Raw genomic sequence first — 19,188 nt, 5'->3', positions numbered from 1 at the left:
GGGGCCAGGGCAGGTGTCTCTCCTGCCCCAGAGACCAGACTAGCCTGAGGCAGAGGTAGAGATCCAGTTGGAGGCAAAGCCCCCCTCACCTCCCCAGGATGGCAGAATGGCCTGGACTTCCTGTTGTCAAGGGAAGCCATCACAGTTGGCATTTGCTGAGTGTTTACAAGTGCCTGGGCTTCATTGCCCTCTCACTGTTCTCATGACACTGCTATGAGGTGGGGAACCCAGAATCCCATCCTACAGATGAGGAGACTGAGGCCCAAGGAGCCAGTTATTTGCACCCAAGGACACATGGCCACTAGGTGGAAGCCTATACCTTGCCTCCTTAGAAGCCCTCTTTTCTCAGCTCTGAGGCCCTGAAATCAACCCAATAAGCAGAGCCTCCCAGCCCTGGGAGACAGAAGCAGGGCCAACCTGGTGCCTACAAGGCATGGGTGCCCTTCGCTTTGACTATACAAAGTGAACAGGAGTTGGCCAGGCAGGGCTGTTGGGGGCAGTGTTCCTGGGGCTCAAGAACCTACCCCTCAAGGCAGTCCCATATCTCAGCATCCCTTTGGAGAAAAAGGAGGGGGGCCTCCCCAGCTTACACAGTCCATGGGGTGGGGAGTGAGGACACCCAGATGTGAGGACAGCCAGTGAGGACGCTTCTCCACACATGCCAACCTGCAGAGCCCTACCCGAGCCGGCACAGGTGCCCTGACACACTGACACGGTCATACGTGCGCAGCCGCACACGCTGCTGGTCCACACGCCCATCCATCCATCTCCCGTGGCCCCCAGGGAGGCTCTGAGCTGAGCCCGGATGAGTGCTGGGATCTGGGCTCCAAGCTCCCAACCCTTCCCTGGGGCCTCCACAGCGCAAGCTAGGGAAGGACAGTGGGGGCCCCCACTCCCTCAAGCTCCCCTTTTGCATCAGGGAAACCAGGGAGGACCAGGGTCTGTTGGTTCAGGCCTGAGCAGTGGGCTCACAGCGCTTGTCTCCCAGGTGGCACCTGCTTAGAGCCCAGACCGCCCTGGGCTGGGCGACCTTGGGCCTCTGCTGTTATCAATAAACAGCCCCCCAGGCCATGCCTGGGCAGCCACACCCCCAGCGTGGTCCTGCCCCCCCAACCCCAAGCCTGTTATTAAACATGGGGTGGGGAGAGAGGTCTGACAGGGATTGTCAGTCCCCAGGTCGCCCCTCATTGCAGGGGCCCCCTCCCTCTCTCCGTGGTGTGTGAGTGTGTGGGGGCAATAGCCTCGCCCTTTAAAGGCCCCAGCTGAGACCTCCAGCCTTCAGCCCGCAGCCTGGGAAGGGAGGGGCCAGAGGCAGAGAGGGAGGGATGCGAAAGCCTGCGGCCGGCCGGGAGGTGGGTGCCGCAGGTGCCCGCTGGGGGGACAGCGGGACGGCGGCGCTTGGTGCCGCCCCTCCTCCAGCGCTGGGGGAACGACCGAGGGTCTGGGTGCTGCTGGCCCCGCCCCGCCCCCGGGGACCCGCGGCATCCCCTCCCAGCCTTGCGCCGGGGAGGTGGGGGCCCCGCCGGCCGCTCGCGCCCCCCGCACTCACTGGCCTTCCCCGGCCGCGGCCTCTGCAGCAGCCTCTGCGCGGTCCCCACGTCCTCCGCCTTCACCGCCTGCACCAGCTCCTGCTCCTTCCCCATGGCGCGGCCGGGCCGCAGAGACGCAGCGCGCTCCGTGCGCTCGGCGGCTCAGAGGCGGCGGCGGCCCCGCGGCTGCGACCGCATCCTCTCCGCGCCGCGCCGCCTGCGCCGCCCGCCGCCCTGCGCCCTCCCGGGCTCGGGCTCGGGCTCGGGCTCGGGCGCCCAGGGGCGGGCAGCGCGTCACGGGCGGGGGGCGGCCCGGGGGCGGCGGCCGGCGGCGGACGCGGGGCGGGGGCGCGGCACCTGCGCCGCCTCCCGGACGCCTGGGTCCGCTTCTGCGGCCGCTGACCTCCGTCAGCCAGCGCCCGCCGCGCGCCCGGCTCCGTGGCTCCGCCCCCGCACCGGGCCCTTCCCCCAGACGCCCCCTCCCCACGTGCGGGCCCGCGGGTCGGTCCTTCTGCGGACGACGGGGTCCGGAGACAACCGTCAGGGGCTGGGGTGGGCCGCGCCGGGGGTGGGCCGTGGAGCCCCGACGCGACGGCGGCGCGAGGCTGAGCCTGGGAGAGGCTTCCAGAGGCTGCAGGACCCAAGGGGGAGGGACTCAGAGGCAGTGAGCGGGCGGGGACCCGGGCACCGTGGCACCGGAGCCGGCCCGCCAGAGGCTGTCAGACGTCTCTGGCCTGCGGTTCCCGTGGGAGGTGTCGAGGGATTGTGAAGAGGAATCTCCCAATAATGAATTCGGTGTCAGGGAACCCGCATCCCCTCCCCCCAACTACACCTTCTTCCCCAGCAGCCTCTGGCTCCTCTCCACAAACAATGCCGGGGACAGCCGTCCCCTTAGGACAGCGAAGGGAGCCCGACTCTCCCATCCCCAGCTCGGCTGGGGTCACAGCCCTGCCCAGCACCAACAAGAGCCCTGGCCCCAGCCTGCTTTCTCTGCAGCTGCAGCAGGACAGCCCCAGGCAGGACAGTTGCATCTGACAGGTGCTGGAATCTCCACCTCCAAGGTCTCACCCTTCTCACCTCCTGCCTGAAGGCCAGCCCAGCCCTGGGTCAGGCCTTCTCCTTGACATGCCTGCAGCATTGTAGACACAGGCCAGTTGGGGTCTGGGTCCTGACTCAGAGAGGGGCAGATCAGCACCCCAAACCAGGCTGTTGGGAGAATTTGGCGGGAGTTGCACATATGAAACATGGCCTGATGCCTGATTCCCTGTGGTCCTGGACCAGTTGACAGGGCCAAGAGGGTGGCCTGAGGGCTGGGATGTAGCTCAGTGGCAAAGCGTCTGCCTTGCATTCGCAAAGCCCTGGATTCAACCTCCAGTTCCAAAAAAGCCAAAAAAAAAAAAAAAAAAAAAAAGAACCCCCCCCAAAAAAAAATAAGATTAAAAAAAAGAGGGTGGCCTGAGGGTAGGGAAGGAGAAGTTTCAGGCCCAGGGAACCCCATAATCATGTCATTCCCTTAAGAGGTCTCCCATGAGGCTTAACGAGCAGGCCTGTGTCTGGCATGTGGGGCTCCCATAGGGGCCCCTAATTGCAAAGGCCTTTCTTCCTGCCTGCCCCCTTTGATAATGACCAATTCCTTGGTACCTGCCAGGTCAGGTGCTGTGCTGGTCACTTTATAGATGGGGTTAGATTTATTATCCCCATATTACAGATGAAGAAACTGAGGTTCAGAGAAGCTGTGTGCCCCATCTGAGGTCCCAAAGTCTTAAGGTCCTGAGTCTGGGCTTCAGACCCATATTGGTTCCTGGATGTGTCCCAGTTCTTCCTCTTACTACCTCTGTGATCCTGAGCTGGTCATGTTGGTCTGAGTCTCTTATTTGCTCTCTAGGTTACTTCAGGATTAACTGTGATGCTATCCACACAGCTGTTCACACATAACTCAGTAAGTGCTCAGCAAACGGTTGCTGTGCTCCGTGTGAAGTTCTTAAGCATCCCTTCCTGGCCGCATGGGGAACAACTGTAAGTGATTCATCTTTGTATGTTCAGTGCCTAGCATATAGAAAGCACTACCAAAAAAAAAAAAAAAAAAAAAAAAGTACAACATACAGATTAGAAGACAGCTATCATCATTACTTTTACTGTTGTGTTTTGGGTTTGTTAAGGTAAACCCCTATGCCTGACATTTGCAGAGCCTGGGGCAAAAACAAATACAGGCCCACTCACAGAATATCAGAATATTTAAATATTTTAACTCACACTAGAAACATGTTAAATAAAATATATTCTGTTCTCCTACCTTGACAAATATACCTTCATCTAAATTTGAATTCAGAATTCTTGGATTCCTTCTGGGTCATGAACTGGTCCCTGCCTGCAGCCCACTCTTGTCTCTACCCAGCTCCAGTGCTACCCACACTCCACAAACAGGTATTCCTGAGCACCCTGTTATGTGGCCCACCTTCAGGAGGACAGATTGAGGAAGAGGGCTGTACAGATTCTGGGAGTGGGCTTGAGGCCTTTGGGTCAGGGAATTCCAGAGCCCCAAGTATATGGTACATTCTTGTGTGGTCTAGAAGGGGTACCTGGGTTCCAGGTGGGCTACTGCTCAAGGACCCACAGATTCCTAACCCCACAGGGTGACATGTAGCAGGAGGAAAGCCAGAGCCTTCCCCTACTAGGTGAGGCAGAGCCCAGAAAGGGTCCAGAAGCCCCAGGTCAGTCACTGCTAGCCAGTGACCTTGGACAGTTCCTCAGCTGCTTCCTCTGTAAAATGGGCCAGCAGTTCTGCCTGCAGCCCAGGTTGATGGGAAGGTCCACATGGGAACAGAGATGTGCACCTGCCTGGGGTCCCCCAAGCCTAAGGATGAGGGCAGCAGGGCGGGCAGCCACTCTGGTGGGGGACGAGGATGCAGAGGCGTGGGACTCAGGCAGTCCTCCAGGAAGTCAGGCCTCTGAGGAGGATCCTGGGAGGAGGGGCCGCTGAGCCAGCAAAACTGCTGAAGCTCAGTCTAGGGGAGAGCTGGCGACAGCTTCACTGCAGCCGAAGCTGGCTTCCTTCCTGGATGCATGGCTGCCACAGAGCAGCTCCTGCCGGTGCCCCCGGCTGTGTACCTGCTCAGGTTTTTCCCTGGTGCCCCTCCTGCCACCCAAAGTCTTATTGCCTGGCTTATTGTGTAAAAGGGGGATGGCAAATATGCCTTCCCCATGGGCTTCAGGAAGCATGCAGCAGTGTGCTAGCTGCACAGTTCCTGTCATTTGTGTGGACGCCACCTCTGCAAAGTGCTGTGCTAGTACCTGACACCCCAAGAAGCTCAATGACCACGTGCCCTGGCCCCACTCCTGCCCAGCAGAGATGCTGGGGCTGCTCAGACAGGTTAGGGGCCCTGTCAGCTACTCCTGGGTTAGGGCACCTGTAGCCTTCCTTGCCCTCAGTCCCCTGCTGCACCCTGAGCCCCACAGAAAAGGCAACAGCTCAGGGCCTGGGGTCAAGGGGACCCACATACATCTGGCCACACTTTCCCTCAGCCCATTTCTTCCTTCTGCTCTTAGGCTCCATTGTGGCTATTCCCCAATGTTGCCCCCAAGCCTGCTCTGAAGCTGCCTCTGGGAAGGTCATTTCTCCTTCAAGAGGAAGATGAGCAGGACATTTGAGGTGCAAGGGCTGCTTGGGGAGCAATCTCCCTGGCCAGGGGAGAGTTGGGTTGGACAGGATGGGCTTTGACCAGGATCTGGATGAAACTTGGGCTCCACCATGTTCTAGCTATATGCTTTCAACTGCAATTCTATATCTCTGACTCCCAGTTTTCTTTCTCCAAATGGGAGTGCATCCTCCTCTGGAGAGTTATTATGAGGACCTGATACTTAGTGCTTTTAAAAGACTTTTCATGAGCTGGTAAGGTGACCCACTCCTGTAATCTCAGCAACTCAGGAGTCTAAAGCAGGAGGATTGCAAGTTCAAGGCCAGCCTCAGCAATTTAACAAGTCAATCTCAAAATAAAAATTGAAAAGGGGTGAGGATGTAGCTCCGTGGTAGAGCACCCCAGATTCCATCCTCAGCACCATACACATGTGTGTGCGTGCACATGCACGCATGCACACACATACACCGCAAAGGAAAAAAAATAAGACTCATCACAGTTTTGGTGGTTCTTCAAAAAGTTGAATATAGAGTCAACATATGACCCAGCAATTACACTCTTGGAAATACCCCACATGTCCACATAAATAAAATGTGGCCCATCCACACAATGGAATATTATTCAGCCACAGAAAGGAACGAAGCCCTAATATACAACACGAATGAACCTTGAAAACCATGCTGAATGAGAGAAACCAGCTGTGAAAGGCCACAGTTGCATGATTCCATTGATGTGAAATGTGTAGAATAGACAAATTCAGAGAGAAAGAAAGTGGATTAGGATTGCCAGGGGCTAGGTTTGGGGCGCTTGGTAGGTGTGGTTCTCCTTTGGGGATGATGGGAGTAGTGGTTGCACAATGTTGTTAGCAGACTAAATCACTGAATAGTCTTGCTTTATTTATCTATCTATCTATTTATTTATTTATTCATTTATTTAAAACTCTGACACCCTCTCAGATTTTGGGGGAGGGGTACCAGGTATTGAACTCAGGGTCACTCGGCTACTGAGCCACATCCCCAGCCCTATTTTGTATTTTACATAGAGACAGGGTCTCACTGAGTTGCTTAGCACCTCACTGTTGCTGAGGCTGGCTTTGAACTCACAATCCTCCTGTCTCAGTCTCCTGAGCCACTGGGATTACAGGCATATGCCACTGTGCCTTGCTCGCTCCGTTTTTTTTTTTTAATATTTTTTAGTTGTAGTTGACACAATATCTTTATTTTATTTTTATGTGGTGCTGAGGATCGAACCCAGGGCCTCGAACGTGCTAGATGAGCTCTCTACCGTTGAGCCACAGCCCCAACCCTGCTCTCTCCATTTTTAAAAAATTCTTTTTTTTTTTTTAGTTGTAGTTGTACAAAATACCTTTATTTTATTTATTTATTTTTATGTAGTGCTGAGGATTGAACCCAGAGCTGAGCCCGGGTTAGGTGAGCTGAGCCCCAGCCTCAGCCCTTCTCTCCGCTTTTTTTTAAGAATATTTTTTAGGGGGCTGGGGATGTGCTCAAGCGGTAGCGCACTCACCTGGCATGCGTGCGGCCCGGGGTTCGATCCTCAGCACCACATACAAACAAAGATGTTGTGTCCGCCGAAAACTAAAAAATAAATATTAAAATTCTCTCTCTCTCTTAAAAAATAAGAATATATTTTTAGTTATTGATAGACTTTTATTTTATATATTTATATATGGTGCTGAGAATTGAATCCATTGCCTCACACATGCCAGACAAGTGCACTACTGCTGAGCCCCAGCCCCAGCCTCAGCCCCGGAGTCTTGCTCTGCTGCCCAGGCTGGTCTCAAACTCCTCCAGCCTCAGCCTTCTGAGTAGCTAGGATGGCAGGCACGCATCACTGTGCCTGACTAAACTGTTTACTATATTTATTTATTTGTTTTTAAATATTTTTTTGGTTGTTGATGGATCTTTATATTATTCATTTATTAATACGTGGTGCTGAGAATCAAACCCAGTGCCTCATACTTGAGGCAAGTGCTCTACCACTGAGCCACAACCCCAGCCCCTGAATTGTTCACTTTAAATGGTTAATTTATTTTTTGGTATGGGATTGAACTCAGGGTCACTCAGCCCTATTTTCTATTTTATTTAGAGACAGGGTCTCACTGAGTTGCTTAGCACCTCGCTTTTGCTGAGGCTGGCTTTGAACTCGTGATCCTCCTATCTCAGCCTCCCAAGTCATTGGGCTTACAGGTGGGTCCATTGTGCCCAGCTGAAATGATTAATTTTTGCTATGTGAATTTCACACCAATTAAAACAGAAATACCCAGCACAAAGTCCCACATACAACAAACCCTCAAAGTACAGGTAAAGGTGCCAAAGCTGAAGAATTGGCGGGTAAAGGTTTAGAGGGAAGAATATCCTAGGTGCAGGCACAGGATGCAAGTGAGAGCCTGTTGTTTTGTGACCTATTGGGAAGAGAGACCAGGAAGCCACAGGGTAGGCAGAAGCCAGGTCCAAGAGCCTGCAGGGTACCAGGGACCCCTGAAAGCTCTGTGGGGTGGTAAGGCCAGACTGGTTTGTAAAAGACCACTCTACAATGCAGAGTGGTTGAATGGCCAGGCACTGTGGCTGTGGCCAATACCTGTAAGTTCAAAGCCAGCCTCAGCAACTTAGTGATGCCCTAAACAACTTAGCAAGACCATGTCTCAAAATAAAAAAAAGAAAAAGGCTGGGGATGTGGCTTAGTGCTAAGTATCTCTGGGGTTTTAATCCCTGGTACAAAAAAAAAAAAAAAAAAAGTAGGGGCTGGTGGTATAGCTCAGTAGTAGAGCTCTTGCCTAGCACATGTGAGGCATTGGGTTAGATCCTCAGCACCACATGAAAATAAGTAAATAAAATAAATATTGTGTCTATCTACAACTAAAAGAATTTTTTAAAATGTGGGTGTATGAACTGAGGAAGCTGTTATGCGGGGGCGTGGGGGCAAAGCAGAGCATCGGAAGAGGACAGAGATCAGTAGGAGGTGAAACCAGGAGCTGAATGGGGCATGGTGGCACATGCCTGTAATCCCAGCTACTTGTGAGGCTGAGGCAGGAAGACTGCAAGTTCAAGGCCAGCCTGGGTCACTTAGTGAGACCCTGTCTCAAAATAAAATAAAACAAAGGGCTGGGATGTCACTCAGTAGTAGAGCACTTGGTTAGCTTTAACAAGGCCCTGGGTTCAATCTCCTGTACTGGGGGAAAAACAAAATAAAACAAAAAAACAACAACAGTGGTTGAAGGGAAGAGAGAGGGAGGGTGATGTGTCCAGATCGCACCCAGCTGTAACACAAGTGGGCACTGTTCATGGAAGGGCAGACAGCAAGGAATTGCCTTGGCCATGGAAGGTGATGTCCTCTGTGTGGCTTATGAGGAGCTGTGTTTTTTTATTTATTCATTGGTACTGGGGATTGAACCCAGGGGCACTTTTGCCACTGAGTCACATCTCCAGCCTTTCTTATTTTGAGTCAGGGCTGCCCAGGCTGGCCTTGAATTTGCAATCTCTCTGCCTCAGCCTCCTGAGTCACTGGGATTGTATGTGTGCAACTGCACCTGGCAAGGGGTCACGTTTAACAGACAGCTGAATGTGTTTCAAGGGCTGAGGCTCCAGAAGCTGCTAGGACTGGAGACAGGATGGAAAGACCCCCAAAGAAAGGATGGCATTGGAAGCCATGGAGCTGGTGGCTGTGAGCCCCCAGGAATTTTGTGTTGCAGAGAGATTTCTGGAGGGTATTAGTCTCTGCAGGAAGGCAGAGAAAGATCTGGTGCCAGGACACTAAGCAAGGAAATGGAAGATTTTCAGGCGTGATGCTGTAAACCACTATACAGATGTGTCCAAAAGTGGGAGAAAAAGTATCCATTGGACTTGGCAGAGTGTAATGGCTGCTGACCTTGAAGAATTTTCATTGGCGAGCTGGAGGTAAAGTTGGGGAATGAGCAGGGGCAGGGAAGTGGAGCTAGCAAGAGGTGAGGACAGTTCTTTGAAGGGGAGAATAGAAAATATAAGGAGAGGATGTGGGGTTTCTTAAAAGACTAGAGGCTAGAAAGTAGAGGTGGGCATGGTATTAGAAAGGAGGGTTCCTGGGACCCAGAGTCTGGGTGGATGTGCCAGGGACTTGGTATCAGTCAAGAGGCCAGATCCACCTGCTGTGTGGGCACAGGAAAAGGGGGTTGCAGCCAAGTCCACAAGTGTGGTGGTAAGAAACCCTAGGGAGCCTGTTTCAAGGGCTGAGGCCACGTGCTTGGGTTCAGAAGGCTGGAATGGAAAAGCAGGTATGAGGGTCTACAATTGTAAAGGGATCCCTGGGCTGAGCTAGGTGCACCAAGACTCAGAATGGGGCTGGATAGGTTTGAAAGATCCTGGACTAGGGCTGCCAGATCTAGCAAATTAAACTACAGAATAACCAGTCACATTTGAGTTTGTATAAGCAAGTAAGTTTTTGGTATAACTGTATCCCACTCAGTGTTTGGGATATATTTACAATAAAAAGTTATTTGTTGCTTGTCTGAAATTCAAGTTCTGTAATTTGCCTGGCAATCCCAGCCTAGCATGGTAGAGCAGTGGGTCGGGGAGGACAAGGGGATGGCGCGACACTGACTGGGGCCCAAGCCTCAAAATGGGCAGCTGCGCCAGGGGGGCTGGGTCCCGAGTGAGCCTGAGGTCCGAGCCACGACTAGCATCTGCTCCGCCCCTAGGTTTTCTTGGAGTCCCCGCCCCAGTACTTTGGTCTCGTCCTCTCCTCCTACCGAGCCCATGGTCTCGCCCTGAAGATTCATCGATATCTCTACGCTCCTCCCCGGCCTCTATCGACTCGCTCCGGCTCCCCTCACCGTCCTGGACTACGGTAGAATGCGGAGTGCGTGTAAGGTACGGAGGCCGTGGGACGAGGGCCGGGAATCGGCTTATGGGTGGCTAGGAGGGCGCGGTCGGGGGAAGCTAGCCAGCAGAAGGAAGGCAAGACAGTCGGCGGAGTCTAGGGGATCTCGAGGGTCCAGACGGCCAACGCCCCCTCCCATCAGGTCTAGCCATCGGCCAGCTACGCATGCGCAGCCGTAGCGCTCGGGTTTCTCAGACTCCCGCCGCCTGCGCGTGCGCGGCCCGCCCCTGCGGCAGAGGTGCTCCGCGTGACTGCCCCCTGCCGACTGCAGACTGCTTGGCGTCCCCAATGGTCTCTCGCCTGCTGTGCGCGTCCCAGAACCTGTATGAGCCAGTTTCCCGGTCTTTAAAGTCAGATTAATACATATCTCTGAGCTCCGTGTGGACGCAGAGGGCATCCCCTAAATACTATTTTTCTCCCCTCCAGATGCTCTGAACTTTGCTCCTTGCCCATCAGCTCTTCGGCCCTGTACAGGCTATATTCTTCCCAGCAGCTGCACCATGAACACATCCCCAGGCACAGTGGGCAGTGACCCGGTCATTTTGGCTACCGCGGGCTATGACCACACTGTGCGGTTCTGGCAGGCCCACAGTGGAATCTGCACTCGCACTGTGCAGCACCAGGACTCCGTATCCTCCACCTGGGTGGTGGGCTGGATGGTGCTGGGCTGGATAACCAGGTGGGGTTGATGGCTTGGGGTGGGAAGTAGGCAGCAGCCCAAGCCATGTGGTGGAGGCCTTGGAGGACCCCTAGTCTCAGGGTTCCCTTCCCATCATCCTCCTTAACACACACAGCAGGTGAATGCATTGGAGATCACCCCAGATCGCAGCATGATTGCTGCTGCAGGTAACTGTGACTCTTGACCTCTGATCCCTGACCTCTAGCAGGTCAACCTGGGCATAACCGTTCTTCAGTTCAGCCTGTGTCTCTAGGTTACCAGCACATCCGCATGTATGATCTCAACTCCAATAACCCCAATCCCATCATCAGCTATGACGGAGTCAATAAGAACATAGCATCTGTGGGCTTTCATGAGGACGGCCGCTGGATGTACACAGGCGGGGAGGACTGCACAGCCCGAATCTGGGATCTCAGGTGTCGGGTGTTGGGCAGGAGGGGCCCACTATCCAAGGGTGAGGGGGGCAGGCCAAGGGACCATCTTTGGGTAGATTCTCTCCAAGAAGAGGCTAATCCAGGGGGGTTTGTGTGGGTGATTTATGGAGGGAAGGAGAAAAGCAGGTTGGAGGAAATTGCATCCAAGAACTAGCTCTGCCTTGAGGCAAGGGGACAGGCTTTCATCCCCCTTGTCAGTCACTGGTGTCAGGCTACTGCCTGGAGTGAAGGACCGAACCTCACAAGTGTTCCCTATAAGGTAGCTCCCATCATCAGGGCGACAAGAGAGGGCATCTGGTGGGGTACCAACAGCATCCACCAGAGACAGTGTGTAACCTCATCCCCACAGGTCTCGGAACCTGCAGTGTCAGCGGATCTTCCAGGTGAATGCACCCATTAACTGTGTATGCCTGCATCCCAACCAGGTGAGGGGTGATTACTCATGGGACTGGGCACAATAACGGTCTTGCCACACCTCACCTCCCCTGCACCCCCAGGCAGAGCTCATCGTGGGTGACCAGAGCGGTGCTATCCACATCTGGGATCTGAAAACAGATCACAATGAGCAGCTGATCCCTGAACCTGAGGTCTCCATCACATCTGCCCACATTGACCCTGATGCTAGCTACATGGCAGCAGTCAATAGCACTGTGAGTCCTGGAGGGGAATGCAGAGGCAGGGGCAGCTCAGCACCCAGCCACCTATCCCCTGCAGATGGATTCATTCCCTGGTGTTCCTTAGGCCCCTTCCCCAGTTTCTAACACCCATCCATCCCCCAAAGCCATGAACTTGGGTACCATTTTTAATGTCCCCCTCATTGCCTGCCGTAGCCCTCTCAGGCCAGGTTCCTCGGTCTCTAGAATCTCTCAAGGCTGACCATTTTCTTCTTTTCTCCCTGTCACCTCCTGGCCTGAGTATCCTAATACTGTTAGCTTCTCTGTGGCTTCCCTTCCTCTTCTCTGACTTCCCTTGGTCCCCTGATCCATCTCCCTCAGCTAGATCCCAAGAAGCCCCTACTCCTGCCCAAAGCCAGTGGAATGCTGAGGTTCAGTTCTTGCTCTCCAATTACATTTTTCTCCCTTCACTTCACTTAGATTCCAATGCCTCACTTGTCCATGCCCCAGTCCTCCCTCCTCACAGCCTTGGCCTGAGGCACTCTGAGTTCTTTCCTCTCCTTTCCTTCTGCATAGCTCCATTGGCCAGCAGCCAAGGTGTATGTGAGTCCTTGGCCAGCATGGCCTCCTACACTTGGCTGGCTGGACATGGCCCTTGTTTGAGGTCAGGCTTCACAGGGGCCTCATATAGGAAGGACCCAAAATGCCAGCCTGCATGCCCTGGCCCAGGACTCTTGTGTATGTTGATCCCTAGTGTTGGTGGATCTTGGGTTCAGGTCTAGCCCTCAGAGCGTTCTCTGAGACTCAGGGTTTCAAGTGACTTCCTTCTTGCCCTATAGGGAAACTGTTACGTCTGGAATCTGACAGGGGGCATTGGTGATGAAGTGACCCAGCTCATCCCCAAGACCAAGATACCAGCTCATACACGCTATGCCCTGCAGTGCCGCTTCAGCCCTGATTCCACGTGCGTGTAGGACCTGGTAACCCAGGAGGGGATCTGCCTGCGACTGGGCGAATGATGGATCTGGCCTAATGCATGGCAGGAGGTTCAGGTGGGGATGGCTATTGTATGACACCCCATACTCTAAACCCATCCTAGGCTCCTTGCCACCTGCTCAGCTGACCAGACATGCAAGATTTGGAGGACATCCAACTTCTCCCTGATGACAGAGCTCAGCATCAAGAGCAGCAATCCTGGGGAGTCATCTCGAGGTTGGATGTGGGGCTGTGCCTTCTCAGGGGACTCTCAGTACATTGTTACAGGTGAGCCTTGTTTTCCTGCTTTGGCCTCCAGAGTGGCTCATGACAGCTGCTGCTGCTCTTCTGCCTTAAGCTGTCCTGGCTCTGAGCTTTTGCCTAATCCCTCCTTGCAGCTTCCTCTGACAACCTGGCCCGGCTCTGGTGTGTGGAGACTGGAGAGATTAAGAGAGAGTATGGTGGCCACCAGAAAGCTGTCGTCTGTTTGGCGTTCAATGACAGTGTGCTTGGTTAGCCCTTGCCCCTCAGGATCACAGCCAGCAACTGGGCAGCTGGGACTGCCTGGTGCAGTGGCTGTAGCTTGTTGGACCTGTATACTACTCAGGTCAGAGTGAAACTCTGAGACTAGCCTTTGCCCACCATGCTAGCTGGACTGACTGGGCTACCCCTCCCTCTTGCCAGGCCTGCTCAATTGCCCACTGACTCAGGACGTACATGGCTGGGCTGGGAGAGCCTGCACTCCCATCCGGGATGTGGGACTTATGGGGTTTAGAGTTTCTGAGAGGACCCAAGCTGGTGCCCACCTGCCAAGTCATGTTCCTCCTCCCCCTCCTTCTCCTTTCTGCCCCTGTTCAGGGCCCAAAGACCCAGAGACCACCACCATGGCCAGGTGGAATTGTTTATTAGTCCCTGTCAGCAGCTTCCCTCCAGGTGCTGGTGACACAGCCAACTTAACTAGCCTGTGGGACCATGGGTAGTCCATGGGGCAGTGGCCAGGCTGGGCCAGGCAGAGGGCTTAGTCTGGGAGGTAATAAAAGCAGACAGACACACAGATGTTGCTTGGGAAGCAGATGTCAATGCAGAGATAGATCAGCCGCTGCCTCTGGGGCCCTGGGTGGGAGGGAGACTCATGAATTTCCAAAGCACTCCTACGCAGTTCTGTAGATTGTTCTGCAGGAGCCACACAGCCCCTCCACACATCCTGCCCCAACTCACCCTCAGCTTGACGGGCCCAGTAGATGGGGGTCTTTGCACAAAGGTGCTGCACTGAAGCCCCCACCTGGGCAGGATCCACAGTATGGCTCCCAAGCACTGCCAGCAGCTCCTGGGCATGGTGGGTGTCATGACCTTGGCTGAGAGACCCTTGGGCCTGCAGAAAGGCTGTGGTGGGCTATGGCATGGGGGTTTCCCTCCTCCTGGCTGGGCAGGTACTCGCATCCCACACCCACCTGCCAGCCCCACCTTCTACTTTTGTCAGCAGCCTCAGCTAAGGGAAGATAGAGCTTTCTGTTTCCCTGAAACCAGAGCCCCAGCTGGGCCACACACAGGACCCTTTGTCTGGCCCCTGGCCTGGTGGTGGAACCATGCTCACCCTGGAGGTGTTCATCAGCAGCTGCAGGGTTTCCCGATCTCGGGCCTCCATCAGGCGGAGAAAGCAGGCCTGGTGCTCTGCAGGGCGGTAACAGATGCAGCCCTGGGGAGGCAGGTGGGTGAGGCAGGGCCACCCCAGCACCTATGGATTGATCCCCTCCCCACCCACTCACGCTCTGCCCGTCGAACAGCACTGCCCAGCTGCGGTTGCTCTGAGGTGGAGTCACTATAATGGTTGCCATATTCTGGGCCACGTCCACGATGGTGGTTTGATTGGACCAGGGCACTTGGGGGCTTGGGAAGGTCAGCCGGAGCATCTGCAGCAATGACTGAGAATGGGAAGTGGGAGTTTAGCTGGGCAGGCTGAGCAGCCCCATAGGCCCCTATCCCTGGGCTGCAGCATTTCAACATCATGTGAATGGGCCTCTCCACCCTCTGGTACTCTGCTCTAAGGCCAGTATTAGGGCCTACTTTGGGTCCTGGCTCCACTGGAAGACCAACCTCCCTGACCCCTTCCCACTGCCCATGTCCCTGGGCCTCAGGTGGGGCTCACCTTGGAAGGGCTATGAGCAAACCCAAGAAGCCCTCCAGCCACAGCCCCTGCAGTAGCCAGTGCCAGCAGCAATAACAGCAGGCTTGCAGCTCTCCAGCCCCAGTGGCAGGGCTTGGTCTTCACCTGGGGGCATACTGCAGTCAGTGAGGCTATTGAGTTAGAGACCAGGGAGCAGGTTTGCTTAGGGAAAAGAGGGGATAAGGTGGGGTGGATGGTGGTACTCCTGTCCCCTGCCCTGGACATCCCCATGTTTTTGTCCCAAGAATGATAGAGGTACTCACCTCTGCAGGCCCAGGCCTGGGGCTCTCTGTGTGGCTGCTTCCTTGCTCCATGCTGCAGCCCCTGCCGACAATGCACTGATTGTTTGCAGCCCCTTGGAGGAGTTGGCCCGGAAAACCTCAGGATGACTCTGATGAGCCAAACAACTGCCTCCTCCCCAGCTCAGTATCTGATGTCCAGGTCAGAGCTAGGACAGCCCTCTCTCCCACTGAGGATGCCAGTCATCAGGCCTGGCTCTTGACTCCTATCTTGTACCAACAGAACAATATGAGGTCTGCAGGCTTCAGTGGGAATCTTGTCCAGCTGATTCATTGCAGGCAGCCCAGGCCCAGCCAAATGATTCTGTCTGGTTGGAACAGATTTGATGTCTTAGAGTCTGTTTCCAGTTCAGTTACCTGCAGACTCCCAGAGGTGGGCATGGTCCCTGGCACCCAGGGAGCCATCATTAAATACAAACTGTTCAACAAATACAGACTGTTGCCTATTCATTGTCACTAGTATACAGATGGGCACTGCTTCCCTCCCCTCCTGGTGCCTATCAACAGCTTCCCAGCCCCCTCCAATATCACACAGGGCTTTGGGCATCCTTTAGAGTGCGTGCCTGGGACGCGAGAGTTCCAGGCTGGGTCACCAACTGGCAGCCTCCTGGAGTTTCCCACCTGCCAAGGATGGTTAGGTCGGGTGTGTGCCCCAGGGTGGCTTATTTCTGCTCACTGCCCTAGTCCTGGTCTCTCTTCAGCCATCTGATGCTTGGTAACTCAGTTGTGTGTGCTTTTCACAGTTTCACCCTTTGACCCTATCCTGCTCTGGTTTTGTACCCTGCTTTTCCTGATCCTCAGAACCTACTCTGTAACAGGCCTGAAATGGGGTGAAGCTGCAGTGCTCTGGAAGGCTCTGGAATTGGAATCTCAGACTGGCCTTTTCCTTTCAGACCTCCCATCCTGCCCCCACCTGCGGCTAGATAGTGGCCATCGGCCACCTTGGTGTTGCTACACACGTGAAAGGAAGGAAGACCCAGTCAGCATGGGTTTGAGAGTTTAATGTGCATTTGGGTTCACACAGTGCAAGGGGCCAGAGATGGGGTGCACACAGGCTCCCAGAAGAGGGAGGCATTGCTGGCTGCTGCACCTGCCATGTGCTCCTGGTGTGGGTGACAATGCCCTGACAGGCCTGCTCAATATCCAGACCCACCTTGAGCCGACCTTGCAGAGCCAACGTCAGCACCACCAACCTTACAGGCATGGCCCCAGCCCAACCACCTTGGCCAGGAGCAGCTGCAGGGATGGAATACCCTTTATTGCTCTGAGAACTTGGTGAACAGATTAAGGAGTACCATGACCACAAGGCTGGGAGAGAAGCCACTGGGTGCAGGGCAAGGCACCAGGAAGGAGTCAGCAGAAAGGAACAGCTTCCCAGCTCTGCCCTGCAAATGCTGCTGAGTCTACTCAGCAGGCTGCTAAAGGTCAGCAAACCAGTGAACAGACAGAAAAGGCCAGAGCCCCTGTCAAGAACCCCTGGCTGGCTGGTGGGCTCTGCCAATCCTCCCACTGGCCATCAACAAGGGAGTCCAGGGCCAAGAGAGGTGGTCTCATGGGCTACTGATATCTAACCCCCACCCAAACCCAGGAGACAGGAGGATAGGAAAAGACTGGATGCTTTGTAAAAGAAATTCCTATTCTTAGGGACCTCTCTCCTTCCCCACCAAGAAGGTGCCCCAGATGACAGGCAGTCCTTGAGTAGTACATGCCTTTAGCTGTGCGCTGCTTGCAGGGCATGCAGCCTTCAGTGGGATTTTCTCTATGAGACATTTAAAGATTCAATTTACCACCTGACAAAGTTGTTCACAAGTTGAAAAAAATTATTATTTTTGGTACCAATGCTGCTCTGAGCTCCCTGTATAGCAGCCCAGACTGCAGCAAAGGCATCCATGCCCACTTAGCCCCTCAGCCGACAATACACTCAGTTTGAGTCACCTGGGTTTAAATGCACACTTGAGATAGCCGAGGTTTAGCTGGGCTGATTTTACAGAACTGGGCAGCTGTATATGAGGAGCCGCAGCCCTGAGCATTTGAAATGGAACAGACAATTGTGACATCAAAGTGGTTTTCAAGGAAGCAGGGGAGGGTGGAGGGTGGTAAGGGCAATACCCCACACCTCAAACACAGGATGACACCACTTGGGAGTAGCCCCTTCCTCCATTCCCGCCTTGCAGGTGAGGAGCTGGGACACAGCAGCTGCTCCTCTGCTGCATGACCATGCAGGGTGGGGGTTAGAAGCCTGGTCTGTTCTGTACAAATGTTTCACAACAGTCACAATAATCAGCCCCATTGCCCCTCTGCCCTTCAAGGGGGCTTAATCCCTGAATAAAATTTTCTGTCAAATACATGACACACTCCTAGACCTGCCTCATTATTATCAGCAGGGCCTGAAGTTACCTGAATCCTGGACAGATGCTATGCCTGCCCTTGCCAACACATCCAAGGCCCAGGACCTATCCCCACAATGCCCTCAAAGATTAAAAGTGCATCTTAAAATATAAGCATCTGTAAACAACATTGCCCCCGGAACATTTACTTACAAAACTAACAAACACTTTTGCTTAACTCCAATTACACTCTGTGGTCACCTACATGAGTGGATGCCTAAGCTCCACCTATTGATTTGGTTAAGTGATTTTGAATTTCTTTTTTTATTCTGGAGATTAAAGACACTAAATCTTTAACCTTGAAGGGCGGGCAAGAGGTCGGCTATGCTGTCAACATAGAAGTCAGGGACCATTTTCTTCTTAGACATGCAGTCACTTTCCTGATTACTCTTCACATCCTCGAGTGTAGAGACTCCAGTCAGGGTCAGGATGGTCTTCAAGCCACAGGTGACGCCCAGGAGGATGTCTGTGTCCAGACGGTCCCCCACCATGACGGTGCGTTCCGGGTTGATGCCGTACTCCTGGGACACGCAGTCGAAGATGAAGCGGCTGGGCTTCCCAATGATGTCGGCCTGACGTTGGGCGGCCATCTCCACCGCTCGAACCAGACAGCCGGTACCTGCGGGGCAGAAGGAAGGAAGGGGCCAAGGGATCAGAGGGCGGAGAGGGGCCGCAGTCCGCCCTCTGGCCTCCCGCCCCGGGGCGCACGGACCCGCGATGAAGTGGCCTTTCTCCAGGGGTAGCCGGTTGTCCATGTTGGTGCCCACAAGCAGGCAGCCGGGCTGCTGCAGATAGCGCACAGCCTTGGTGAGCTTCATGTAGCTGAAGTGCGGGTCGAAGCCCACCACCACAGCGCCCACGTCCGCCTCCAGCGGCTCGGCTAGCCAGTCGGCTGGGCTGTCGCCCCGCAGTGGCTCGGGCCCTACGCCCACGCTGGCGACGCCCACGGCCTCCAGCTCCGCGGCCAGGGCCGGGCTGCCCAGCACGTAGGCCTTCGGGGCCGGCGCGCCGGCCAAGCGCTGGCGCAGGTAGAGCGCGGTGCAGTAGGCCGTGCCGAAGACTTCCAGGCCCGCGCCGGGCCCTGCAGGGCCTCCGAAGCCCAGACGCTGCAGCTTCTCGGCGTAGGCCGCGCGCGTCTTGCTGCTGTTGTTGGTGATGAAGCCCAGGCGCTTGCCGCGGGCCCGCAGCGCCCTCAGGGTCTCGGGCGCGCCAGGCACGGCTGTCTCGCCGCGCCACAGCACGCCGTCGCAGTCGAACAGCAGCGTGTCCACGTCGGCCAGCAGCGCCTGGGCCCGCTCGGCGCTCAGCAGTACGCAGCGGGCGTCGTCGCCGCCGGCCTCCGCCTTCGCCATGGCCGCCCGCCGCCGTCACCGGCCGCCGCAGCCGCCACCGACCGCTCCTTGCAGCCGCCCGCCGCAGGGTCCGCCCCGCCCCCGGAGCGCTCATTGGCCTTGCGTCTCGCGCGTGTTGCTCATTGGTCGCTGCCTGCACCAATCCGTCTCTGCCTTCTGCGGGCTGAGGGAGCTCGGCTCCAACCGCCTCGACCGGACACGAGGAAGCGGCAGACCATTGGCTGCAGGGCTTGGGGCTCATTGGTGAT

The 19,188-nt window shown here is 55.1% G+C and overlaps 3 protein-coding genes across 10 annotated transcripts; 1 reads left to right on the top strand and 2 right to left on the bottom strand.

The window, feature by feature from the left end:
* The first annotated feature begins 9,965 nt into the window (after nucleotides 1–9,965).
* Mlst8 (MTOR associated protein, LST8 homolog) lies at nucleotides 9,966–16,204 on the top strand. 6 transcript variants are annotated; one of them, XM_071605602.1, is made up of 9 exons: nucleotides 9,966–10,026; nucleotides 10,463–10,665; nucleotides 10,831–10,882; nucleotides 10,951–11,131; nucleotides 11,499–11,574; nucleotides 11,647–11,799; nucleotides 12,603–12,727; nucleotides 12,863–13,026; nucleotides 16,095–16,204. In XM_071605602.1, the coding sequence occupies exons 2-9, from the start codon at nucleotides 10,537–10,539 to the stop codon at nucleotides 16,202–16,204; spliced, it is 990 nt and encodes a 329-aa protein (XP_071461703.1). In that variant the 5' UTR covers nucleotides 9,966–10,026; nucleotides 10,463–10,536. The 6 variants fall into 6 exon arrangements, with proteins under 6 accessions (XP_071461703.1, XP_027796731.1, XP_027796729.1 ...); XM_027940930.3 differs by lacking the exon at nucleotides 16,095–16,204 and adding an exon at nucleotides 13,137–15,631 and having other exon boundaries at nucleotides 10,834–10,882; nucleotides 10,969–11,131; XM_027940928.3 differs by lacking the exon at nucleotides 16,095–16,204 and adding an exon at nucleotides 13,137–15,631 and having other exon boundaries at nucleotides 10,834–10,882.
* Nucleotides 13,626–15,216, bottom strand: Bricd5 (BRICHOS domain containing 5). Of its 3 annotated transcripts, XM_071605603.1 has the most exons (6): nucleotides 15,166–15,216; nucleotides 14,885–15,007; nucleotides 14,505–14,660; nucleotides 14,333–14,434; nucleotides 13,957–14,110; nucleotides 13,626–13,851 (listed from the first exon to the last, which is right to left on the bottom strand). In XM_071605603.1, exons 1-6 carry the CDS (start codon nucleotides 15,214–15,216, stop codon nucleotides 13,757–13,759), a joined length of 681 nt encoding a protein of 226 aa, XP_071461704.1. In that variant the 3' UTR covers nucleotides 13,626–13,756. The 3 variants fall into 3 exon arrangements, with proteins under 3 accessions (XP_071461704.1, XP_034492400.1, XP_034492399.1); XM_034636509.2 differs by lacking the exon at nucleotides 15,166–15,216 and having other exon boundaries at nucleotides 14,885–15,133; XM_034636508.2 differs by lacking the exon at nucleotides 15,166–15,216 and having other exon boundaries at nucleotides 13,626–14,110; nucleotides 14,885–15,133.
* Pgp (phosphoglycolate phosphatase) lies at nucleotides 16,188–18,987 on the bottom strand. Its single transcript, XM_027940932.3, has 2 exons — nucleotides 18,301–18,987; nucleotides 16,188–18,207 (listed from the first exon to the last, which is right to left on the bottom strand). Exons 1-2 carry the CDS (start codon nucleotides 18,938–18,940, stop codon nucleotides 17,882–17,884), a joined length of 966 nt encoding a protein of 321 aa, XP_027796733.2. The 5' UTR covers nucleotides 18,941–18,987; the 3' UTR covers nucleotides 16,188–17,881.
* Between the last annotated feature and the right edge of the window lie 201 nt (nucleotides 18,988–19,188).

This window comes from Marmota flaviventris, chromosome 19 (genome assembly GCF_047511675.1).
Source record: "Marmota flaviventris isolate mMarFla1 chromosome 19, mMarFla1.hap1, whole genome shotgun sequence".
Classification (NCBI taxonomy): domain Eukaryota; kingdom Metazoa; phylum Chordata; class Mammalia; order Rodentia; family Sciuridae; genus Marmota; species Marmota flaviventris.
This window is presented reverse-complemented; position numbering and strand designations above follow the sequence as displayed.

Bases quoted from the DNA above. Each gene is read 5' to 3' on its own strand.
- Mlst8 (XM_027940927.3), top strand. From the start codon at position 10,537: ATGAACACATCCCCAGGCACAGTGGGCAGTGACCCGGTCATTTTGGCT. The intron at 11,800-12,602 runs GTGAGTCCTGGA...CTTGCCCTATAG, and splicing joins TGGCAGCAGTCAATAGCACT to GGAAACTGTTACGTCTGGAA. The intron at 12,728-12,862 runs GTGCGTGTAGGA...AACCCATCCTAG, and splicing joins CGCTTCAGCCCTGATTCCAC to GCTCCTTGCCACCTGCTCAG.
- Bricd5 (XM_034636508.2), bottom strand. From the start codon at position 15,133: ATGGGGATGTCCAGGGCAGGGGACAGGAGTACCACCATCCACCCCACC. The intron at 14,661-14,884 runs GTGAGCCCCACC...TCCCATTCTCAG, and splicing joins TTGCTCATAGCCCTTCCAAG to TCATTGCTGCAGATGCTCCG. The intron at 14,435-14,504 runs GTGAGTGGGTGG...CTGCCTCCCCAG, and splicing joins TGCTGTTCGACGGGCAGAGC to GGCTGCATCTGTTACCGCCC.
- Pgp (XM_027940932.3), bottom strand. From the start codon at position 18,940: ATGGCGAAGGCGGAGGCCGGCGGCGACGACGCCCGCTGCGTACTGCTG. The intron at 18,208-18,300 runs GTCCGTGCGCCC...TCTGCCCCGCAG, and splicing joins GAAAGGCCACTTCATCGCGG to GTACCGGCTGTCTGGTTCGA.